This window comes from Sapajus apella, unplaced genomic scaffold (assembly GCF_009761245.1).
Source record: "Sapajus apella isolate SASKATOON/1434 unplaced genomic scaffold, GSC_monkey_1.0 scaffold3, whole genome shotgun sequence".
NCBI classification, from domain to species: domain Eukaryota; kingdom Metazoa; phylum Chordata; class Mammalia; order Primates; family Cebidae; genus Sapajus; species Sapajus apella.
Window position 1 is genome coordinate 12,098,315 of NW_022436943.1, and position 24,261 is coordinate 12,122,575.

At 37.8% G+C, this 24,261-nt stretch overlaps 2 protein-coding genes across 4 annotated transcripts in view; one reads left to right on the forward strand and one right to left on the reverse strand.

The window, feature by feature from the left end:
- Window positions 1-4,569: 4,569 nt before the first annotated feature.
- Window positions 4,570-8,123, reverse strand: LOC116531151. Of its 3 annotated transcripts, none has more exons than XR_004260297.1 (2): window positions 7,619-8,123; window positions 4,570-5,905 (listed from the first exon to the last, which is right to left on the reverse strand). XR_004260297.1 is itself a non-coding variant. In XM_032249836.1 (2 exons), the coding sequence occupies exon 1, from the start codon at window positions 7,586-7,588 to the stop codon at window positions 6,932-6,934; it is 657 nt and encodes a 218-aa protein (XP_032105727.1). In that variant the 5' UTR covers window positions 7,589-7,605; the 3' UTR covers window positions 4,570-5,905; window positions 6,890-6,931. The 3 variants fall into 3 exon arrangements, 2 of the variants coding, with proteins under 2 accessions (XP_032105727.1, XP_032105735.1); XM_032249836.1 differs by lacking the exon at window positions 7,619-8,123 and adding an exon at window positions 6,890-7,605; XM_032249844.1 differs by lacking the exon at window positions 7,619-8,123 and adding an exon at window positions 5,996-6,879.
- The window catches only part of MMP16 (matrix metallopeptidase 16), a 278,171-nt gene continuing 261,217 nt past the window's right edge, over window positions 7,308-24,261 (forward strand). Inside the window, exon 1 of the mRNA XM_032249823.1 lies at window positions 7,308-7,736. Coding sequence (XP_032105714.1) covers window positions 7,605-7,736 — 132 coding nt within the window. The 5' untranslated portion in view covers window positions 7,308-7,604. The remainder of the gene's footprint in view (window positions 7,737-24,261) is intronic.

Genomic DNA, 24,261 nt, shown 5'->3' on the forward strand with positions numbered 1-24,261 from the left:
GTTTAGATTCCAATTCAATCCCTCTAATGTAAAATAGTCAATTTTATATCATATATTTTCATTCTGTTATGATTTCAATTGATTCCAATCTAATCTCCATTTTATTTTCCATTTCCTTTTCTTTGCCCCTGAACTAATAAAACATTTAATACACTATGTAATAGCGCAAAAGGGACTAATTATATTTTGATAACAATGTTAAAGACTGTCATTTTACAGCTCATTTTCTTTATCATTTCTGTTATTACCAGTTAAACACACAGCACTTGTTACTCCCCAGCAGAAATGATTAGAAATGGTCTCACAGAGTCTTCACTTTAAAGGTTAACCAGAATCTCACTGAATTTTTTCTGCCTGCCTGCTGAAAGTAAACCATGCAATAGCCACATGCTATAATCTTTTATGTTGTTTAGTGTTTAAAATTTTACAGGATTCCATGTGTAATATCTCATTTAATCCTCACAACTACCCAAATAATATGAAATCCCACTGTATAGAAGAAAAAAACGAAACATAAAAACTTAGATAATGATTTAGATAATGATTTTTCTAAAGCTACACAAGTTTCTAAAGGGAATCTCAATCTTCTCCATTTTCCTAGTCACCTACATGAAGAAATGTCCTTCCTCATCATAGTTCATCATTCTCATCATATATGGTATATATCTCACTACATATCAAACCATGGCATGTCTAATAATCCACAGGATATTATCTAATTTCAGTCCATCACAATTATTTACATGGTATTGGTAAAAATGGCAATGAAAATATTTCTTAAACTGGGTTGTTTGTTCATGGTATTTTCTTGCATGTCTAAAGTAGTTTACAATGAATCTTTTTTTTTAAAAAAAAAAAAGGCAATCAGCTGTAAATAAGAATACATATGTGTTTTGTACCTTTGTCAACTAGTCATGTCTTATTTAACATTGCTAAGCCTCAATTCCCTCTTATGAATTATGAAGAGGAAGAAAAGAAATTTTAAAAATCCTTCTAATTTATAAATATCATGTCTATGCTGAAAATTATACATAAGAATAATCAAGGTTGGGGTGGATTTAATGAACTGATCTGGAGAATCATTGGAGGCAAAAAAGAACACACGCATATACAACATACTGGAGGGTACTCCGGTGATCAGCCATGAAATGATAAGAGTATGCATTTATAAGGGACAGTTATTAACTGCAAGTGAAGGTGAAGGAATGAATCAGAGTGATTTTGGACAAGGGTCATGATAGCTACTGGTGACTGATGCTGATTCAACACAGAGCATAAATTAATATTAGAGTCAAAGGTATGTTCCACATTAACTGGAATAGCGGGTCTAGGTTGAAATGGGAAAAGTAAGGAATATACCATCTAAAGAAAAAAGCGGCAAACCTGGTTGGGGACATGCTAAGTTTTATAATATGAATTACTCTAGAAGTAATGATAGAATTTCTCTAGAGTGAGAGAAAAGCAAAGTTAGACTTCAAGCTTCCTTAACTCCAAGATATTTGCTATAACGGACCATGGTAACTGGGAAGCAGGTAATTGCATTGCTGGAGGAATAGTCTTGTGTGGTTATAGGTACAACTATGGGAACTGGCAAGACTCACCTCTAACCTAATAGTATAAGTAAGAAACCCACTGTCTTCCTTTTTCCCTGGTCTGGTGGTTTTCTCATAATTCCCAGTCATCTTGGAGCTCTAAACTTCAGGTACTCCATGACAAAGAAAACAGAAGGCACTGGAAGCTATTTCTTCACTCACTTTTACCAAAATCATGTCTCTGTATTCTGTACCAATAGCTTCTTGTTTATTTCAAAAGGAAATCCAAGTGAAAAAAACTTTAAAGTCCAAGACTTCATCAATCTTAGAACCTAACCAAATTGAATTGGTTTATATTAACACACTTCATGTCTATCTTTTAAAATCTTCACTTGCTTTATATTTTACAATGGTTAATCAATGTCCGTGGAGGAATGAATGAACAAACAAAAATAAAAGGAAGACAACATATTTGAGAAACACTTATAGTTATTATGGAGGGGGAAAGAGAGCATAAATCAATGAAAGAAACAAAAATATATTATTTTCATAGGCAGTGATAATAGCTAGCAATTTGTTTTATTTTTCAAGTAGGAGGGCTGTTTTGCATGGAATGTATGCTCAAGAAAAACACCATACTGCTGAAAGTTAGATGATATATCAATAAATTCAAGCCATGCAGTTATATTTTGGAGGAATAAGCCAACAGTTCAGCACCACAAGCATAACTCTGATTGGAACTGTTTAGCTCTCTTTACTTAGGGCATGACACTAATAACATTAAGGTGGTGGACACAGTGCAACTAAGCTATTCTGTGTGCAAACTCTAAAACAGTGCTTCTCAATTTTACCATGCCTATGGATCACTGGGGTATCTTGATACAGCCAGAGATTCTGCATTCTAACAAGCTCCCAGGCCTTAAAGGTCCCAGAGGGAGCACACCTTAAATAATAAGGCTCTAGCTGGTTGTTCCACATATGCATGACCCTGGTAATAACAGATATGTGAGAGAATATCAGTAGCTGGCACTAAGTCAATATTCTCTGAATTTAAAAAAACCCTGCAGGTTCAACTAATGCAAGTAAGAAAGACAGCATATTAAGTGATATGTTGGAAGAATGAACAAGTTTATATAACTTCCCAAGCTATAAAATTAATTTCAAAGGCTCTATTTTAATAAAAAAACCCACCACCACCAACAACAAAAAAAAACAAAAATGGTTCGATAAAGGCTATAGTAAATGATTTACCTCTAATGTTATTTTAGGTAGTTATTTACGCATAATAGAATATCGCTCAACTGTTCATTTTTAAGTATATGTCATTTGCCTCTTGATAGGTTTACATATAATTTACTTCCGCGTACTTATTGTCTCCTGTGTAATATTTCATTGAATTGGTATTAACCTTTACTGAGACAATTACTTCTTCTCTTTGGCTTTCTTATTCATTTTCCTCTCTTTTGGTTCTCTTTTCTTTACTCACTTGTAATTCTAAGATTGTTCATTAGTTTTGTGAAATTGTGAGAAGAGGGAAAATACTTGACAGAAAGCACAAACAGCAATTGCCAAGAGTTGTGAGGAAAGATTTCATTCACACCCTAAAGGGAAAGATGATATTCCATGTTTTATCTTATTGTGCATAGGAAAACTACACCCTCTCTAAGACCACCAAGAAGCTCACACTACTAAATATGCGAGAATAGGAACTTCTTCATAATTCTAGGCCCTTAAAAGATAAGTATATATAATAGATTAAAGACGGAATAATGAACTCGCCTGACCAAGAAAGCGATTACATTTCTACAGGTAACCATCTGAGTCTATATGTGAAATGCTGCATCAGGCTTATTAGACAAGCACAGATAGAAGGTCTGCAAAGACAGTAGATATTACATGCTCAGTGGAACACATGAGATAAAATATATGAGAACTAGAAGGTGACTGTTTCCATGGAATTAGCAAACAAACAATAAAGGTAGTGAAAATCCAACTATTTCCTCCTAGGAATTCCTTCAAGAGAAAGTCTACAGCCTGAAATGTGGCACCTAAGACGCTTCCTGATCTGATGCATGCATACTTACTCATGCCACCTATGACTCTGACCTTGCTTTACACACCATAGCCTCTAGCCCTGACAAACTATTTGTAGTTCCACAGATGCCTCTTTGTGTATTTATTCCTCCATTGCACACAGATCAGAAATATTCTTCCTTTTCCTATCTGCCTAGTACATTTCTCATTATGAGATTCCACTTGAGAACCACGTATTTTATGATCCTTTCTCAAAAAAAAAAAATTATTTTAAACACAAAATCAACTATTTCTTCCACCTGTTTGACAGCATCTTGCTTTTGTAATTACCTGGGTCTTACGACATTGCAATAATTATTGTATGTCTGTCCTCGCTGTACTATGAATCCTTCTGACTCTCATCTCAGAAATAAAACAGTATTTTCTTTCTGTTCGTATTTCTATAATCTTGAATATTCATAGAATTTCTATAAACTTGAACACTCATTCATTCACTTATTTTTCATTGAATGCTCACAAGTAAGTTTAATAACTGTTTATAAATAATTTAAAATTCCTATCATGTTAACCAATCACTAATTTGATATTATTTTCTGAATTTAGGATTTGCTACTTTCAACAGTTTTTTTTTTTCTTTTTTTTTTAACCTTATGATCACTCCTTGAAAGCATAGATTTTCTAGGATACCTCACTAGCTGGACTAAAACCTTATTTATTAATTAATTAATCTATTTATTTAGAGATGAAGTTTCACTCTTGTCGCCCAGGCTAGAGTGCAATGGCGTGACCTTGGCCCACTGCAACCTCTGCCTCCTAGGTTCAAGTGATTCTCCTCCCTCAGCCTCCTGAGGTGCTGGGATTACAGGTGCCCACCACTAACACCCAGCTAATTTTTGTATTTTAAGTAAAGATATGATTTCATTATGTTGGTCAGACTGGTCCCAATTCCTGATCTCAAGTGTTCTACCCACCTCGGCCTCCCAAAGTACTGGGATTACAGGCGTGACACACCATGCCCAGCCTAAAACCTTATTTTAATTTTTACCTCTTTGCATGGAGTCCCTTCCTATGGTCAATCTCATGCATAATTTTGAAGATAATATTCCCTAGATACCTATTCCTATCTAGAATAGTTTAGCAATCCTTGTTTGTCCATTTGAGAAAATGTTAACTCAATATTTCATTGTAGGTCCCTCTCCACACCTGTCCTCCACAAATACACTATCTTTCTTTTCTGAGCTCATGCAAAGAAAAAGAAAATTGCTAATGGTGAAATATTCCTTGCTGATAGCTTTTCAGTGCTCAGCTTGCATTTCATTCCCTTGATAAAGTCTTCTAATATTTTGCTCAGATAGCAAGGACTTCACCATTTAGCACTGTTTTCTCACGTGTATCTTGGGTAAATTATTTTTACCTCCTCCCCTTCAATAGTATCTGAAAATCTAGGAACTGACTTTAAACATTTTTTTTGTATAATTTCCCCTCTCTAATTTTGCACTTTACTCGATATAATGCACACATAAAAATCAGTCTTGATTTATTGACAAATACTTCGCTACATTTTGTTACCTTATATTGGCAGATAACACTACATAAATTCTACATAATGACATTCCTTTCATATTGCCTTCTAGCTGTTTCTTTTATATAAGTCATCTCAACCTATGGATTATAAAATGCTAAGAGCAGGAATGAATTTCTATTTGGAAAGTCACTGGAATATAGCAGGAAAATCACTGAACTGGGAGTCAGGAGACAGGTCTGAATTCTGCGGCTTGTATGGTTTGCTGAAACGGTGTATTTTATTGCTATCATTTTCTTCATTTGTAAAATACAAACAAAATCCTCAGAGATGGTGTGAGAATTAAATGAGATACTATGTATGGAAACATTCTGAATATTCTAATATGCTATACAAGATAAGACACTGGTTTTTTTTTAATCACATCTTCAAAATTATTTTATGGGCAGCACATGCTGGACACAAGGCAAACTGTCAGGAAGGTCTCCCTGAGGGTCTTGGGTCAAGTTGGGTGGGCATTTCTTACATTTTTACAGCAATAGCTGCCAAGTCTCATTCCTCAGTCTTTTTTTTCTTTTATAGGATAAAAGTTATTACAGTGTAATACAATTTTTGGCAAACCATTTTTCAGCATTTTCCATCTGCTTACCACATATGACCTCTTGCAGTCCTGCTTTTGCTTTTCCAACTCACCCGTGAAATCTGCCTTGTCAATTCTCTTTTCCACCTCACCGAGGTAGCTGTCATACCTGGAACACTCTTTATTCTTAACCTCGCCTGCTTTTCTTTCCCGTGGGCTCCTCTTCCCCTCTGCTGGCTGCCAAGGAGAAGCACATTTACTGGCATTGCCCCCAAACAGATGCTCGCCTCACTCCCTTCCCCCTTTCTCTTTCAGCCAAACCATCACCTGCCAAGGGCTGGTGGTTGCTGCCCCCCTTGTCCACTGCCTCTCACTGCTGCAGCTCCAGTCCTTTTTGGCAGCCTCCTTGAAGTTCCCCTTGCCCGCGTTCGCCGGTGCTTCCTTCCAGCAGCCTCCCCCTCTCGCCTGCAGCTCTCCTCGCTCCTGCCAGCCTCTCCCCCGCTCGGTCTGCGCGCAGCCTCTTCCTCCCACCCTTGCCAGCTGCTTTACTCGCCTTTCCTCAGGCTGCTCCTCTCCTTCTTTCCCCAGCCCTTCCCCTGGCTCCCACAGCCGGTTTCTTTCCAGCGTCCCCATCTCTCTCTTCAGATGTTTTAACACCCAGGACCACCTCTCCTGGGTCCCAGTGTGTACGTGTGTCCACCGTTCATTTGCAAAGTGAGCATTTTCATTCCGCGTCTGTATTTGTCTAGTCCCCCACCAAAACCCTGTGCCTACTCCTGAAGCCTGGAAAGCAGAACGTAGTGATGGTAGAGGGGATTCAGGAAGACACCGGGACACAGGCTCAGCGGACCCCAACAAAGTTTTGGACGTTCGGGATTTGCCATCTTAGGCTTCCCAAACTTGGTCAGCGCTGGCCAGCGACCTGAGCCACCCAGCAGCACTCTGACCAGGCGCTCCTCTGATTCCCAGCGCCCCCAATCTTCCAGGGCCGCTTCCTCGAGAATGCCAACCGCTCTCCAGGACCAGGCTTGGGCCACTCCCCAGGCCCTAGCAGGGTGCGCAGCCTGAGCCCCACCCAGCTCACGGCTGGGGAGGGGTGCATTAGTCTTTAGATGCCAGGCGGTGGGGTGGGCGAGAAGAAAGAATGGAGCAGCCCACGTTCCTGGGTGCCTGCCTCGGGGATGCGGGGTGGGTGATACTGTCGAAGAGCCCTGCTCAAACCTGGGTCCCGGTCGCGGTCTGGATACCTCCGGTGCGCCCTACCTAGGAGCCGTCTCCTTTAAGAGGCGCGCGTGCGTGTGTGTCAGGCTGTGTGTAAGCTCGTGTGTGTGTGTGTGTGTGTGTCGCCGCGGTATGTGTGAGTGTGAGTGCGTGTGTGTGTCCGCGCGCGCGCGCGCGCGCGCGCCACGGGCGCCGAGAGCCTGGCAAACCCCGGGAAGGAGGAGTTATGTAGATTACGGATGAACATTCTGGAGGGGAGCGAGAAGAGGAGGGAAGGAGAAGCAGAGGCGAGAGAGCGAGGAGCGGCGGAGGCCCTTCCCGCAGGAGCTGGGGGCGGTGGCGGCGGAGGAGTGGGCGGCGGAGGAAGAGGACGCACGGGCTGGAGGCGGCGGCGGCGGCGGCGGCGGCGGCTGCTGCTGCGGCTGCGACTCGGCGCTTTGAGCCGGAACCGCCGGTGAACTTGGCCGCCACGTTCCCGGTGACTGACCCCGGAGGATGGTGAACGCGAACTACTGCTGACCCCGTCTTCGCCGCTGCTTCTCGGGGGCTGTCAAGCGCGGGGCCCCGTCTCCTCCCCTTGCCCGGCTGTGGGTGAACCTGCAGGCTCCTTACCCACCCCGAGGACTTTTTTTTGGAAGGAAACGAGGGAGGGAGGGAGAGGGAGAAAGGGAGAAAACGAAGGGGAGCTCGTCCATCCATTGAAGCACAGTTCACTATGATCTTACTCACATTCAGCACTGGAAGACGGTTGGATTTCGTGCATCATTCGGGGGTGTTTTTCTTGCAATCCTTGCTTTGGATTTTATGTGCTACAGTCTGCGGAACGGAGCAGTATTTCAATGTGGAGGTAAGAGTGCGAGGGTTTTCTTCCTCCCCCCTTGCCTGGGCTGCTCCCTGAAATATTTCCTTCACTCCTCGGATCCGTGTAGCTAAGAGCTGCCTGGGTCCCAACACACTGTTTCCCTTCCAGCTGCGGAGATCCTGGTTGAGTTTAAGGATGTCTTAGGTGACGGATGCGTGTGAGACCCAGAATCCGTTATCCCCGGCAGCACACAGCACGATGCTGCGCGCTCAAAGACACAATTGTAGCCAGTCCATGCTTTTCACCCAGGGAGGAGAAGCCCTACATATAGCAACCGTGTAGCTAAATAAGGCAGCTTGAGTTTATGATAGATAAACAGCTCAGGGAAGACAGAATTAATTGCCTGGCATCATGTGCTACCTAGGTGTTGTTCCTGAAATCTTTCTTCCAGTATTTGGTGCCTAACAAAGGAGGTTAAAAGCAAAGAATCTGGAGGAAAGCGTGGGAACGCTAGATGTGTTTAATAACATTACTTTGTGATAAAACACTTGAGAATCTTTTTCTCATTTAGACATAACTTAATACACTGTAACTAGATCTGGCTACACAGAGGACATGAAATCCATCTCTTTTTAAGTGTTCTATCCCCCTCCCCCGCCAACTGAAAATAAACGTGGCCCAATGTAATAGTTCTGAGGTGTGTTTTTAATTTGATTTCACACTCTCGTGGCAAAACGAGGAGGTTTTAGACTGTCATTTGCTTTACTTTGATAGCTTTGGGAACAGACGGCACAAAGCAAAAGGGAACTTAAGGATAGGGATTTGTCAGACCTCTGCCAAAGTACTCTTCCTGTCATGAAGTCAGCACTGAAGCCAGTAATGGGCAATAAATCAATGAAAGCGTGTATACACCTAAGCTGTAACACAACTTTATCACATATACGGTGGGATACAAAGACGGTAAGAGGGTCTTAGTAACATTTACTTCTTTTGATTAGATCTGATGTCCTCTGATCTCTCCAACGAATTATGAATAATTCTTTAAGCAATAATGTGATTTTTTTTCTTATATTGTTGATATTATAAAGCTTACTGTCATTTTGTTGGGAGTGTGTGTTTACACAATAGCAGGACCTGTTGCACAGTATTTGAGCATGCTTCATGTAACCAATTTATATACCGAATATGCATAATAAATGCCATGTGTAAAGGCATATTCTGAATGTAACTGTGTTTATAGAAACTGTTCTTAGGACTTCATGTAGTAAGTGATGGTACAAGAAAAAGTATTTGAAAAAGGAAGAGCTATTATCAAAGGAGTTAAAGACCTTTACAGATGTGAAGCATGAATAAATTACAGAAAAGCCCCAGTTTGAAAACTAAAAAGGCTTAATTAACCCTCTGAAAAATACAACTTTCTTTTTCTGGATAAAAAGAGAAAGGGTCTTGAAAGTCCAGACTTTTTTCGATTGCAAATTTGAACTTTTGGAATTACATGCCACAGATGGATTTTTGTACCTAACATTTAAATCAAGAGATAATTTAATGTTGAAATGAAGGATTAGTTCATAGGCTGGAGGAATTAAAGTGGCAAGCTGTTATTTATAATGTTATAAACAGAAGGGCCTATTGCCTCAGATTGGTGGTGATGGTAGTGAGGTGGAGTGTGGGGGACGTGGTAAAAAGTTAAGTGCAAGGTTGTGTCTTTTTCACCAAGGGAAGGGAAGGGCAGTCTGGATTGATGGCTGCCTGCTTTAGGAAAGTCTTAGATTTGCTTTCAGAAATTAGTCTAGCATGAGTTTTGATGATCGTTAGAGTTTTTGTGAGACTAAAGTTAGATTGTTTTTATTTATATTGGAATCTCTCAGTTGGTTCAGTATTATTATGCAATAAAAAGCTATGATTGTACCAAAAAAACTTACTTAATTTTGAATTCCAATGACCCCTTCTCTTCATTAAGATGTGTGAGGAAAAATGGATTATGGAGAAAACAGTTATCCTCCCATTTGTAGAGTATTTAAGTTATACTATTCATTTTTATTGCACAGATTTGCGTATGACAGATAAGAAGTCATGTGCCATCTCAGACCTTTAAAACCTTACTTAATAAAATGGGAATTTTTAATGGTTTACAGCAGATTATATGCCATAGTTTGTATTATCCTCAAATAGTATTTTTAAGCTCTTGAGCTCATTTTGGTTGGATTTATAAGCGTCTTTATGTGTGATGATACCCTTATTATTATTTTTAGATTGTAAGAGTAGCTGCTAGTAAAATGAAAATATTGTGAAGAACACAGAATGGCAGGATATTTTCTGACATAAATTTCTGCCTGATTTGCTTCTACTTGATGTTTCTTTTTGATAGGAAACACTAATGGGAAGAATAGTCCATCACTTCGTCTCCAGAAGAGAAACTTATATTGTGTTCCTCATTCTGGTTGCAAAACATACACACTGGGAATGTTTTATTTGATTGATTCTCAAGGACAGCCTTAAAATAAACTAATGATATCAATCATACATGAAGCTCATATGATCATAAATTTTTTTTCAGTAAGCACAGAAAGTTAATAGTTGGAGCAAAGCTTCAGAGGGATGCTTTTTATGCTGACTAAATTTGCATTGATTTATTCATCACTAAACTTTACAATTTGTGATACCCCAATTCTTTGTATCTCTATACTTTAAGGTTTAAAACTGTATATTTTTCCCAGGAAAATGGGGAATTTGAGGAAGGTGGTTGGCTACAGATATTCATGTTAACTCTTTCCTGTCTGATTTTTTAAGAGTATAAATATTTGGGATTGTCAATTATCAAAGTGAGAGATATTTTTAGTATGGTGATAAAATCCTGCTATAGAAAGTGGGTGCATTTGGTTTTATTTGTTTAGCTTGTTTTTTAAGAAGCAAAAAGGAACATCCCTTACAGCTAAGAAAGAATCAGACACCACCAGGAGTAGTACTATGGCAGAGATTCAATACATTGCTCTATTTTTATTTCAAGTGGAATACTTTTGAAGTTTTCAGTATATACTCATTCAGGGAAAGATTTTTGTCTATCATTGGATCCCTTTTTTAACAGTTGGTCTTTCAGTATGTGATAATTAGCATGATGCAAGAAAACATTGCTAATATTCACTAAAAGTCAAAAGCTGTTGTCATTGGACAGCAGTCTGAATCAGAGGTGTTCATTGGCCATAAGCAGCTAAATTATTAAGAAAGAATTATGATTTAATATCTACTGTCTTAAAAATCATTTTGTTCCCAAAATAGTTATCTCACATAGGGATTTTCATGAACCTGTGGAGTTTTTTGGTATGCTGTAAGCATTTTTGTTATGAAATTTGAGATAGAGTATAATTCATGATAGTAATGCCTCTCACATCGTCAACTCTGAGTAATTTGTCATATGTTACTTATATGAACAACATATTTCCTATTAATTTCTATACAATGGCATACATTTCCAGTGAGGAAAAAAATTTCCAGCCAATTTAGTGGTAAAGTAAAAACATATAAAACTCTAAATGATGCATATATCAAAGCATAAGATGATTACTCTTTTGTGGCAGAAAAAGTCTTGATATAGCAAAGAATGATTTTGTTGTTCCTGATTAAAGAAAGCAGAGGCATTTTAGATTTCAAAGGGGTCTTTTATGACAAATATGAATTGAGTATAACTATTTCCTAAATTTTTCTTGCAGTATGTTTATTTAACTGATTTATGCTTTATTCACCTTTGTCAGGATTGTCTGCATGTACCTAAAAAGTCAGAGTTTGCATTGGGTACTTTTGTATTGCAAATAAATTTGGTAATAATTGATCATGAGACATTTCAGAAATAAAAAGTATATTTTATAGAATTTTACATTCTTATGTTGGAACAATGTTTTGCTTTTCTCTTGTTGCTTGCTTAAAAAATAAAGATGCATTATTTCGTTTGCTCATGGAAGGATGGTGGTACCATGCCTTCTTGAGTAAAGGTTTTCTCCTGAATATAGCCCATAATTCTCCACCATAGCAGTTTATAACTGGTCAACCACAGGGGATGTATGCATGATTGATCAAGATTTTTATCTACTACCAGATTGCAGGTTGAACCTGACATCTCAAACATGCTGGCCAGTTAGGGTGCTCATAAGGGTGCAAAGCTATGACAAGCAGACCAGGAGGCTCAATTGTTTTAAGATTCTTTAGCTTCTCCTACATGTCCCACCTTGACTATGCCTTTCTCTGTTCAGAGTTGCCTGGGCAGGTTCATTCATATCTACAATTATTCATGAAACCATTACAGATGAGCATATGCCAGAAAGGTGACCTTTCTCCTACTATCCCCTTGAGAAATCCAAGGACAGCAATAGTCCAAGTTCATCCCTCTCCATACAGCTGGGTTTTGTCTTTCGTTCTTTTTGTTACCAAATAAGAATAAAGCTAGGTTCAGTGACATCTCTCCTATTTGTGAAATCAGGTTAAAAATGAAGAACCTAAAGTTCCTACTTTTTCTTAAGGTAATTAACGTAAGAAGATTTTAGTGCACTTGTTCAGTGCTATAATTCTTTGGATTAATCAATAACTCGATATAAAATTATATTACTGACCTGTGTCAGTTACTCAAAATGTACTTGTTGAGACTATTTGGTAGAAGACTAATTGGAATTATTTGGGGACTAAAAAAAAAATTGAACACTGGAATTAATGAATTAAATTTATTCGGTGTTGTAAGATAAATATTTATTTACACTCCCTTCAAGAAGTTTTTGACCTTTCATTATGTATATTTGAAATTGATAAATTTTCATATTACTTTCTATCACAATTTATGTATCTGTGAATGTAATAATACTCATCCCTTTATTTTTTCTTGCATAGAAATATAATAATTAAGAGCACATATTCTGGAACTAGACTGCCTGGGTTCTAATTCCATCCTTTTTGTCTGCAAGTTTTATATTAAGAGGCAAGTTAGTTAGTTAATCTCTGTGAGCCTCAGTTTAACTGTCTATAAAATCTGAATACTCTGAATAATTGCCTCACGTTGTTTTGATGATTAAATAAATGTATATCATATATATGTGTGTGTATTGTATGTGTATATAATAGCTAATAGCTTAAAACATGCCTTCACATGGTTAAACACTCAATACTTTGTAGATTTTATTTATTTATTTATTTATTTATTTATTTATTATTTTGATACAGGATCTTGCTCTATTGTCTAGGCTAGAGTGTAGTGGCATGATCATAGCTCACTATAGCCTTAACCTCCGGGGCTCAAGCAATCCTCCCACCTCAGCCTCCTGAGTAACTGGCACAACAGGCACATACCACCATACCTAGCCTTTTTTTGTTTGTTTTTAAATTTTCATTGAGACAAAATCTCACTGTGTTTTTCAGATTGGTCTTGAACTCCTGAGCTCAAGTCATTCTCCCTTCTTGGCCTCTCAAAGTGCTGGGATTACAGACATGAGCCACCATACCTGGCCACATGTCATTATTATTAATAGAAAATAAAGGTTGATGAGGAGGTAATTGGCATGATAGCATCTAATGACAAAAAAGCCTGTCAGGTTAGGACATATCAACTGGTCTAGGAATATTTTATTTAAACACCTTTTCCGTTTATTAAACATATAATGTACTGAAAATCAACCAAGCTAACATCAGTACATTTTCTTCCCATAGGTTTTCCTTAGACAGTTTAGTTCAGGAATATGATTTTCACATTTTGTCTTGTCATTGGTTACTATCATAGAATATCAAGTTCAGCTCACACCTTCTTTTACAACACTGAGTTCGCTGAAATCTGTCCATCTTTTTTAATGCCATGGAAAATAAATAGGCCTTTATAATTCAGTAGGCCATTTTATTTTAATTGGATCAAGCCCCAGTTGCTTCCTTTCCATAGCCAGCTCTGTTACACCTCAAATTCTGAACAAAAACAAAAAAGTCTTTCAAAAATTATGTATATGGGAAGGATAAGAACGGACTGAAAAATAAATTAAAGTGTTTTCTACAGTAACAAAAAAAATTAGTGAAAAACAGATCGTGTCCATATAACATTGGAAATGGTAAGACAGCTAGCAATGTGGTGTAACTGAGCACTGGTGAGAAGTTGAAGGAGGTGGGCTTTAATGCTGGTTCCTTCACTAACTTGGCTTTGAACTTGCACATATCATTTCTTTGATGACTTCATCTGCAAAAATGAGATGTGAACTAAATTGTCACTAAGGCCATTTACAAATTTGAAATTTTATAGTAGTAAGCCTAGAAGCTTTAGTTTATATAGTGAAAGTGGGGGCAAGCAAGATTGACCCTGTAAATTTGGTAACAACTGTATCACAAAGGTAGATCAGAATTTTTTTCCTGAACTAAATGACATGAGGAAATACAGAATGCATAACTTAAATCTAACATGTGTTATCATCTGTAGTTCCAAAGGGTATCCTATTTTGGAAATCATCCTAGCCTTCTGCTGAGTAGTAAATATATTGGCAGCACATTATATGTAATTTTAAAATCTAGTTTTGACCAAGGTAGCAAACATTAAAAAAATAATTTTAAAAACATAGTTGTTATTTCAAAAAATAAATGCCATCTATGAGTGATACTTCAATCATAAAAGGGCAAGTTGGAATAAGTTCAAAATCTAGGTTTTAACAGTTTTTGGGAAGGAGTGTCTCAAAATATAAATTTGTCTCTCTGTATATGTATACAAATATACACATACATTATAGTGAAATAAAGTGCTTATACTGTAATCTCCATTTGCCCATTGTGGGAAATAATTTGGGCATGTGGTTCTTTGAGGGTTTTTTGTTCTTCACCACATATTTGATTTTGAATATGAGAAATTAGATTTCATATGTTTTATAAAATACGCAGTTTATGTGAACAATAAAAAATTTCATTGTAAAAGGACCAAATACTAAGTAATAATATATGTGACATTCACATTTTCTTTTGCCTTATTTTTCTTTTACTTGGGGATGTTATATATAGATTTTGAGGTTATTCATGAAACCATATTTGATTGCTGCTTCCTGTCATTTAGCACTCTGAATGTATATTTTTTGCTTGGTGTTTTACCACAACTGTTTGGCATTGTGCATCCTTGGGTTTGGATAGTGGCATAGCTTGATGAGCCATGTGACAGAAGCTGCATGTGACAGAAGTAGCTCCTAACCTTTGATTAAATGTGACCTTTTGGTGTAGTATATAAAAAAAGGCTAGAGGGAGCTATTGAGCTGTTTAAAGACTCCAATGGCTTGGAAGAACTTGGTTTAAAATCAAGGACAAATACTAGGTGTAATCAGATGCTGCAAAATGAATTATAGCCAATTGTAGATTTTGGAGAATTCAATGAATACAGTTCATGATTTAAAATATAAGCTGGTTTACTGAGAGCCACTTAGCACCAGTGATTACATATGTATTTGATGAACTAAGAAAGAAATTAGCATGTCTCTGGGGAAAAAAAACATTCTGGGCATGGCAGTATAACAAAGAATATTATAATGCAGGAATGCTCTACATTTCTCTTATTTTTAAGAGTGTAAGAGATCAGAAACTATGCATTGTAGTGACTGTAGGTGTATTTGGTTTTCCTGTTTTAAGTAACATGATTAATAAAATAATCGTAGTTTTATAGATTAGAGGTGGAATACATTTAATTTGATAATGCCTTTTAGATTATGTGTAGCAAAAATCCAATTTTAAAAGCTTATGAGACTAAAGTGATTTTAATTTCTAATGTTTACCATTAATCATTATTGAATAAATACTTTTCAATGAAAGCGGATGTTAAAATACAGTTTTTACCTATTCTTGTGTAAGAAACATCCACAAAAGTGTGCAACAGTGTGGTTTCTTTAAATAGGAGCATAATAAATGTTTTTAGTTGAGCAGATTATTATTTGACGATTGGTGGGAGGGGATAACAAAGGCACATGCTAATGCATTAGGGCATGCCAGCATTTAATTAAAATATGATAACCTACTCATAAGCATCACTAAGATTTTTTTTAAGTTTTTTAATCTAGTCACTTAAGTGAGCTTTGGATTATTGAAGTAAGTCATGGGCCCTGAGAACAGAAAAATGTTCTTAAGAGAGATAGTCAGTCCTTAGAGTGATGTATTCAAAAGACCAAAGAAACCCAAATAAACTACTCACTGAAATGGAATCTTGCAGTATTTGTTTTAGCCACGTTTAAGTTAAGGAAGAATAAACTGCCCTTTTAAAGGGGAAGCTGGATAGTTTTATAAACTTCATTTCATGTCCCCAAATGCATGCACCTGATGTGATGTCAGTGGAATGTAGGCATGTGCCTCTGCATGGGGCTGATATGGTCAGACCCCTAATGATGTCAGTGGAGGTGTTTTTCCATGGGAACTTTTCACAGTTGAATTCCTACCATGTGTTAGTAATTTCTCATTGTTTATAATAATTAGATATTTGTTTTTATTTTAGATTTCTAATGTCTGTGCATTCATTCCTTTTTTACCCTAAACAATTGTGGTTCCTTCTTATGCTCTACTTGCTTCATCTAGTTGGCATCTTAGGGATTTCGTATTTTACCTACATTGCAGGACCCAAGGCTTAGAAGTTGGGAAAAATTATGAGAAGTCACATTTTTACCCCTCTCTTCCGTCATCGTTAATAAAGTAAAATAGTTTCAAATAACTTACAGAAACAAATGTATACTCAATGGTTTCTATAAAATCAAGAACATAGAAAATGTCAAGAGCACCACTAAGATATGACTAAAATCCTTTTTGGAGGTTTGGGTATATCTTGTATTACAACAGTGCTACTCATATAAGTTATGGTTTTACTTATGTATGATAGATTAAGTGAAGTTGTTTGCTCCATGGGTGATTCGAGCAAATTGCCTAAGTAGCCTTTGCCTTGTTTTAACTATTTATGTGATGGATATGCAATCTTTATTGCCTATTTGTAGCACGGATTTTGTAATGGCAGCATCCAGACAATGCCAAGCAGTCTCCTTTGTAAGTAAGAATAGTATGCTGTCTCAGTCCCTGAATTCCATCTGATGACTGGGAGCATAGAAACCTTCATTCTGGCATTACATTCTGAATTAAACAAAGGCTCAGATAACCAGCAACATGGAAATACCTGGAATTTATCTGAACACTAAATTTTAATGATAATAAAAAACAATGTTAATTAACATTGGTTAAACATATACTATGTGCCTAATAAGTGTTCTAAATGTTTCATATATATTAACACATTTAATTTTCATTATAATCTTGTGAGTTAGTATAACTATTTCTCTTATACAAGTGATGGATCTGCAACACAGAGGTTCAGGAAATTGCCAAGGTTACATTGCTATGAAGTGCTGAAGTGGAATAGCCTAAAATCAAAGCCCGAGGCTGACTGTCACACCCCAGCTTCCAACCAAATAAATACAGGTGAGAATTAACTTCCATGTTCCAAGTATAGATAGTTTGATCCAGTTCCATTACTAACCTAGTTTGTATTCCAAACTAAAATGAGGTAACTAATATGTGTAGTGGAAGAAGATTAACCTATCCTGAGCAGACAGCCTTATCTGGAGTAAAAACTGAATTGGGGATTATTGATTTGATTGATTGATTTAAGATTGATTATGTGGTACTCAGTATAGTTTTATATTTATGATTGTTAAATCATTAGATAATTGGCAATCCATGTATGGCATAATCTTAAATACATACAATATGAAATTGTAATTTTTATTTGCCAACTATTTGTCATATTGCAGTTGACCATTAAATATGATTTTCAAAGTGTTCAGGAAGATTTGGATATATTCTAAGATTAAAATAATTGAACAATATAGAAAATGTAATGAAAAACTTGTGTCAGAAATGGGTGTTTCAGTGCCCTGCAGGGGAGGAATGTGTGTGTCTATGGCTACTGACTGGTGTGTTTTATGAATTCCAGCATTTGTTATTTTTATATATTGCATATATTGAGTAGAAGCTAAAAGGAAATATGTTTATTTTATTATTTTTAAAATATGTATTTAGTTTAATGTAAAATGATCTTTTTCAGAGATAGATCGCTCCAGCAATGGATCAGGTGTCTCAAATTTTATTGAGTACCTCCTCACTGTTTGAGAATAGGCCTGATGATTGATTGTCGCCTTTATTATGGAGAGAATAGAAACTCTAACATGGTGGTTAACCAACATATGTAAAAAACATCTTCAGGCCCTAAGATTGTTATTGTATATAGCCTTCTGCACTCACATAATTTGCTTATTACCCTATCAAAGAAGGATTGTTTCTAAACCAACTTACAAAGGTAAAAATCTAGCTGATTTTACAAAATATAAATATTCATTTGGCTAGTTTCTCACTTCCTCTAAAGGAAGTAAAACATACCTCACAGATAGTTCTGGTTTGATTTTCTCACTGCAATAAAGAAATTCACAAATAAGTGAGCAATATAAATTTCTTAGTTTTCCAATGCATAGAAAAGTTATATTTACACTGCACTGTATTCTATTAAGTGCGAAATAGCCCTATGCCTTAAAAAAAAATGAATGTACCTTAATTAAAAGTACTTAATTGTTAAGGACCATTGAGCCTTTTGCAGCTGGAGTGTGTTGCCTTGATGTTGCTGACTGATCATGGTAATGGCCCTAACGGTGAGGATGGCTGTGGCAATTTCTTAAAATACAACAGTGAAATTTGCCACATTGACTGACTATTCCTTTCATGAAAGATTTCTCTTAGCACGCATTACTGTTTGATAGTATTTTTACCCACAGTAGAACTTTTTTCAAAATTGGAATCAATCCTGACAAACCATGCCTCTGCTTTATCTGCTACGTTTATGTAATATCTAAATCCTTTGTCGTCATTTCAACAATATTCATAGCTTCTTCACCAGGAATATATTTCACCTCTAGAAACCACTTTCTTAGCTTATCTGTAAGAAGCCTCCTCATTCATTAAAGTTTTATAATGAGATTGCAGCAATTCAATCAGATCTTCAGGTTCCATTTCTAATTCCCTCAGAGTCATTGATAGAGATTGGAATAAACATTTTCCAAACTCCTGTTCATGTTATTTTGACCTCCTCCCATGAATCATGAGACTGCTTAGTGGCATCTAGAATGGTGAATCTTTAAAAGAAGGTATTAAAGTTACTTTGCTTAGATCTATCAGAGGAATCACTATCTATGGCAGCTATAGCCTTACACAATGTATATCTTCCGTAATAAGCCTTGAGACTTGAAATTACTCTTTCATCCATGGGCTGCAGATGGTCCACGAAGTTCTTGCGCATTGTTTTTCAGCTCCATCAAGTTGTTTATGTTCTTCTCTAAGCTGGTTATTCTAGTTAGCATTTCGTCTAACCTTTTTTCAAGGTTTTTAGTTTCTTTGCATTGGGTTAGAACACGTTCCTTTAACTCAGAGAAGTTTGTTACTATCCACCTTCTGAAGCCTGCTTCTGTCAATCGTCAAATTCATTCTTCGTCCAGCTTTGTTCCCTTGCTGGTGAGGAGTTGTGATCTCGTGGTGGGAGAGAGGTGTTCTGATTCTTGATGGTTTCATTCTTCTTGCGCTGGTTTCTCCCCATCTCTTGGATTTATAAAGTTTTGATCTCAGGTAGCTGCTTGGGGAGGCGGCCTTTCCTTTGTCTGCCTGCAGAGGCGCTGCTGGGCTTCCACGGATTCAGTGGAGCTGCGTCTTCTATTTACTCGGGAAAGTTAGGCGGGCTTCTGCAAATGGCAGCTGTACCGCCCGCCCCTCGCCCCCAGCTGGATAGCTCCTGGTCGCTCTCTAGGTGCGAAACTCTGGCGTGAGAGGTTTTTTCAGTCTGCTGGACTTTGTTGAGGGGAGGCAGGGGGACCCGTCCTGCCATATGGGCTGTTTCCCTGTTTTCAGTTCCCCTTCCCTCTAGGGGAGGGTGGATGCGTCCAGCTGGCTTTCTGGCTTTCTCCTCAGCCAGTGTTTCGCCCCGGCTCCAGCCGAAGTTGCTGTTCTGCCCTGTTCAGGCAGCTAGCTGAGGCTTTTCAGCCTGGTGAAACCCTCCTGTTCTGTGAGTTGTAGAGGGCTTGGGTGGAGCGCTGTATCTGAACCGAAATCCCAGAGGGGGTGATCCCCCAGTCCGCTGGTCGGCTGCAGGCGCCTCCGGGGTAGGGCAGTGCCCGCCTTGCCTCAACTTGCCCTATTTGGCTTATACCCACTGTCCAACCAGACCCACAAAATGAACCCGGTACCTTGTTTGGAATTGTGGAGACCACTCGGTTTCTGCGTCTCTCTCGCTGGGAGCTGCTTTTGGGAGCTGCCTCTCATTCGGCCATCTTGGAATCCCCTTCGTGAGCTGCAGATGGATGTTGTAATTAGCAGGCCTGAAGAAAACAATAATCTCCTTGTACATCTCCACTGAGCTCTGGGTGACCAGGTACGTTGTCAATGAGCAGTAATATTTTGAAAAGAATCTCTTTTTCCTGAGCAGATCTCAGTAGGCTTCAAATATTCAGTAAACCATGCTGTAAAAAGATATGCTGTCATCCAAGCCTTGTTTTTCTATTGATAGAGCACAGGCAGGGTGGATTTAGCTTAATTCTTAAGGGCCATAAATTTTCACAGTGGTCAATAAGTACTGGCTTCAACTTAAAGTCACCAGCTGCATTAGCTCCTCTCAAGAAAGTCAGTCTGTCCTTTGAAGCCCTGATGCCAAGCACTGACTTTTCCTCTCTAGCTCTGAAAGTCCTAGAAGGCATCTTCTTCCGATATAAGGCTGTTTTGTCTATATTGAAAATGTGTTTAGTGTAGCCGCCTACATTGGATTTTCAGCTGGATCTTCTGGATAACCTGCTGCCGTTTCTCCATCAGCACTGCTAGTTCATCTTGTACTTTTAGTTTGCACGGGTGGCTTCTTTTCTTAAACCTCATGAACCAACCTCTTCTAGCTTTCAAACTTTCTTTGGCAGCTTCCTCACCTCTTTCGGCCTTCATAGAATTGAAGAGACTGAGGGCCTTACTCTGGATGCTTTAGCTTAAGGGGATGTTGTAGCTGGTTTAGTCTGTTCAGACCACTGAAACTTGCTCTGTAACAGCAGTAAGGCTGTTGCACTTATCATTTGTGTCTTCACTGGAGTACCACTTTTAATTTCTTTCACAAACTTTTCCCTTGCATTTACAACTTGGCTAACTGTTCAGTGCAAGAGGCCTAGCTTTTGGCCTATCTTGGCTTTCAACATGCTTTCCTCACTAAGTTTAATCATTTTTAGCTTTTAATTTAAAGTGAGAAATGTGTGACTCTTCCTTTCACTTAAACATTTACGGGCCGTTGCAGAGTTGTTAATTGGCCTAATTTTAATATTGTTGTGTTTCAGGGAATAGGGAAACCCGAGGAGAGGGAAAGAGGGGAATGACCAGTCAGGGGAGCAGTCAGAACACACACACATTTAGTGACTAAGTTTGCCATCATAAATGGGCAGAGTTTGTGGCACACCAAAACAGTTACAATAGTAACATTAGAGATTAATGATCACATAGAGTTAGGTTTGGGAATCTGTATTTTTTAATCCTAAAACCCTAGGTGAGTTTTCTGGGTCACTGTTTTCGTGTATCTCACAATATGTTCCTCAGAAACTAAATGCTACAAGATATTTCTCAAAAACATTCCATAGTCAAATAAATTTTGTAAGTGTTTAAAAAAATGAAAAAATACTAATCACAGATCACCATAACAGATACCATCTTATGAAAAAAAACTTGAAATATTGTAAGAATTACCAAAATGAAACACAGAGACGTGAATTGAGCACATACTATGGGAAAAAATGGTGCTGATAGACTTGCTTGATGGAGGGTTGTCACAAACCTTACTCTGTATAAAATACATTATCTGTGAAGCACAACAAGGTAAAATGCAAGCAAAGGAGCTATGCCTATCCTGTATATCATAATGGCTATGCAAAAGCTTTGGAAGCAATACTTAAAAATCTTAAAGGTCGGACAGTATGGTGGCTCATGTCTATAATCCCAGCACTTTGAGAGACCAAGGCTGGTGGATGGCTTGAGCCCAGGTAGCCTGGGCAACATAGGGAGACCCTATCTCTAAAAAAATAAAAATAAATAAAAAAAATTAGCCATTTTCTTTATTAGTTGTATAATCTTGGGTGAGGCAAGTTGGGGACTCTGTGCCCCACTTTCCTCATGTGTAAAATACAAATGATAATGCCCAACTCAAATGTTGTTGTAAAATTAAAGAATATTGGACAAAGGTGAAGTAACAGGCTCCTGACTTACTGCTTCCTCCCCCACAAAATAACCCCAAAAATGGACAAAATGTTTGAAACAATGATATTCAAGCCACTGGACTTTGGGTAGTAAAGGAGTTATCCCTGGGAGATGGGAAACAAATGCAGTGAGCCTTAGGAATTATCTCAACTTACTGCCTTGAGAGAGTTTCCAGCTATAGCACTAGGAAGGTGGAACCCAGGTTGACCTGAGCAGACTCTGAATTAAGAAATGGAGCTGGGTGAATAAGGAGACCATGGTGGCTCATATTCAGAATACTCGAGAGAAGAGGACTGCAAAGAGCAAAAACACCAGAGATCAGCAGAGCGTTCCCTTTAGGTATGCAATTCAGAACTGATCTGTGTCTTCCCATTAAGTAACTACTGGTTGTCTAGGAAAGAATTAACCAAAACAGCTGGAGGGAATCATGCCCTATGTTTATGAAGGCCTGGTAATAGTGCCTGGCCCCTTCAGCCAGACTGGAAAACCGCTTACTTCTTAGGGCAATGGATAGAGTACTCAGAAGTATCTTGCCTCAGTTATGAAAAGTAATTAGCTCTGGACTAAACACTGCTTTGGTTCAGCTTAACAGTTCTTAAAAGGAAGACTAGAGAGGATCAAACTGTTTTAAGTGACTTAACTGATTTCACAACAAAGTTTAGCCGTATTTACTGGAATACAGAAATATTCAGCATCAAACAAGGTAAAATTCATAATGTCTAGCATATAATAAAAAATTGCCAAGCATACAAAGAAGCAGAAAAACACTAGGAGAAAATTTATTATATTTAAATTGATTCAAAAATACACAGATGTTATAATTAGATAAAAATATTAAAACATTTGTTAGAACTATATTCTTTATGTCCAAAAGTTGACATATGGAAGACAGATTCAAATTAAACTTGTAGAGATAAAAACTACAATGCATGAGATTAAAAACAAACTCAAAATTAACAGCAGATTACGCATTACTGAAAACAATAAACTTTAGGTCACAGAAATACAAGTAATTCACAGTGCAACAGAAAAAAGAAAATTTAACAATGAACAGAATCAATGAGATATAGGACAGCTGTGCATGACTTAATATACATGTGATATGGTTTGGCTGTGTCCCCACCCAAATCTCATCTTAAATTTTCACATGTGGGAGGAACACAGAATGGAGGTAATTGAATCATGGGGAGGGGTCTTTCTCATGTTGTTCTCATGATAGTGAATAAGTCTCATGAGATCTGATGATTCTATAAGGGGGAATTTCCTTGCACAAGCTCTCTTTCTTGGCCTGGTGCCATCCACGTAAGATGTCACTTGCTCCTCCTTGCTTTCTGCCATGAGTGTGAGGCCTTCCCAGCCATGTGGAACTGTAAGTCCATTAAACCTCTTTATTTTCTAAATTACCCAGTCTCAAATATGTCTTTATCACCAGTGTGAGAACAGACTAATACAACATGTATACATGTAATTTGAGTCTCATAAGCAGGGAGAGGTGGAAAGAATAATGCTTTTTCTAATTTGATGGAAAATACATAAACTCACAGATTCAAGAAGATTGATGAATCCAAAGCAAAAAGAAAAAAAGAAGAAAATTACAGTAAGGAACATTATAATCAAATTGCTCACATAAGTGATAAAAAGAAAAATCTTAAAAGCAGACAGAGAAAAATAGACACCTTTCCTATAGAGGAACAAATATATACAGAATGCTTGTCATAAATAATATAAGGAAAAGACAGTGGAGAAACATCTTGAAAATACAGAAAGGAAAAAAGCCTCTTAACCTAGGATTCTGTACATAGAGAAAATATATTTCAAATACTTAGGCAAAATCAAGAACTTTTCAGAGGCACAAAATCTGAAAGATTTACCTCCAGCACAGCAACACTGCATGAAATGTTAACAGCTTCCCCAAAAAAGGATACAATACAGATGTCCATCAATATCAAAATGTACACATACAAGACTCTGACACATCCATATAATGGAATACTACTTAATAATAAAAAGGAATGCACTACTGATACATTGTAAAATAGTAAAGAATGCCAAAATAATTATGCTGAGTGAACAAAGCCAGTTAAAACACATCCTGTGGGGCCAGGCGCGGTGGCTCAAGCCTGTAATCCCAGCACTTTGGGAGGCCGAGGCGGGTGGATCACGAGGTCAAGAGATCGAGACCATACTGGTCAACATGGTGAAACCCCGTCTGTACTAAAACTACAAAAAAATTAGCTGGGCATGGTGGCGCGTGCCTGTAATCCCAGCTACTCAGGAGGCTGAGGCAGGAGAATTG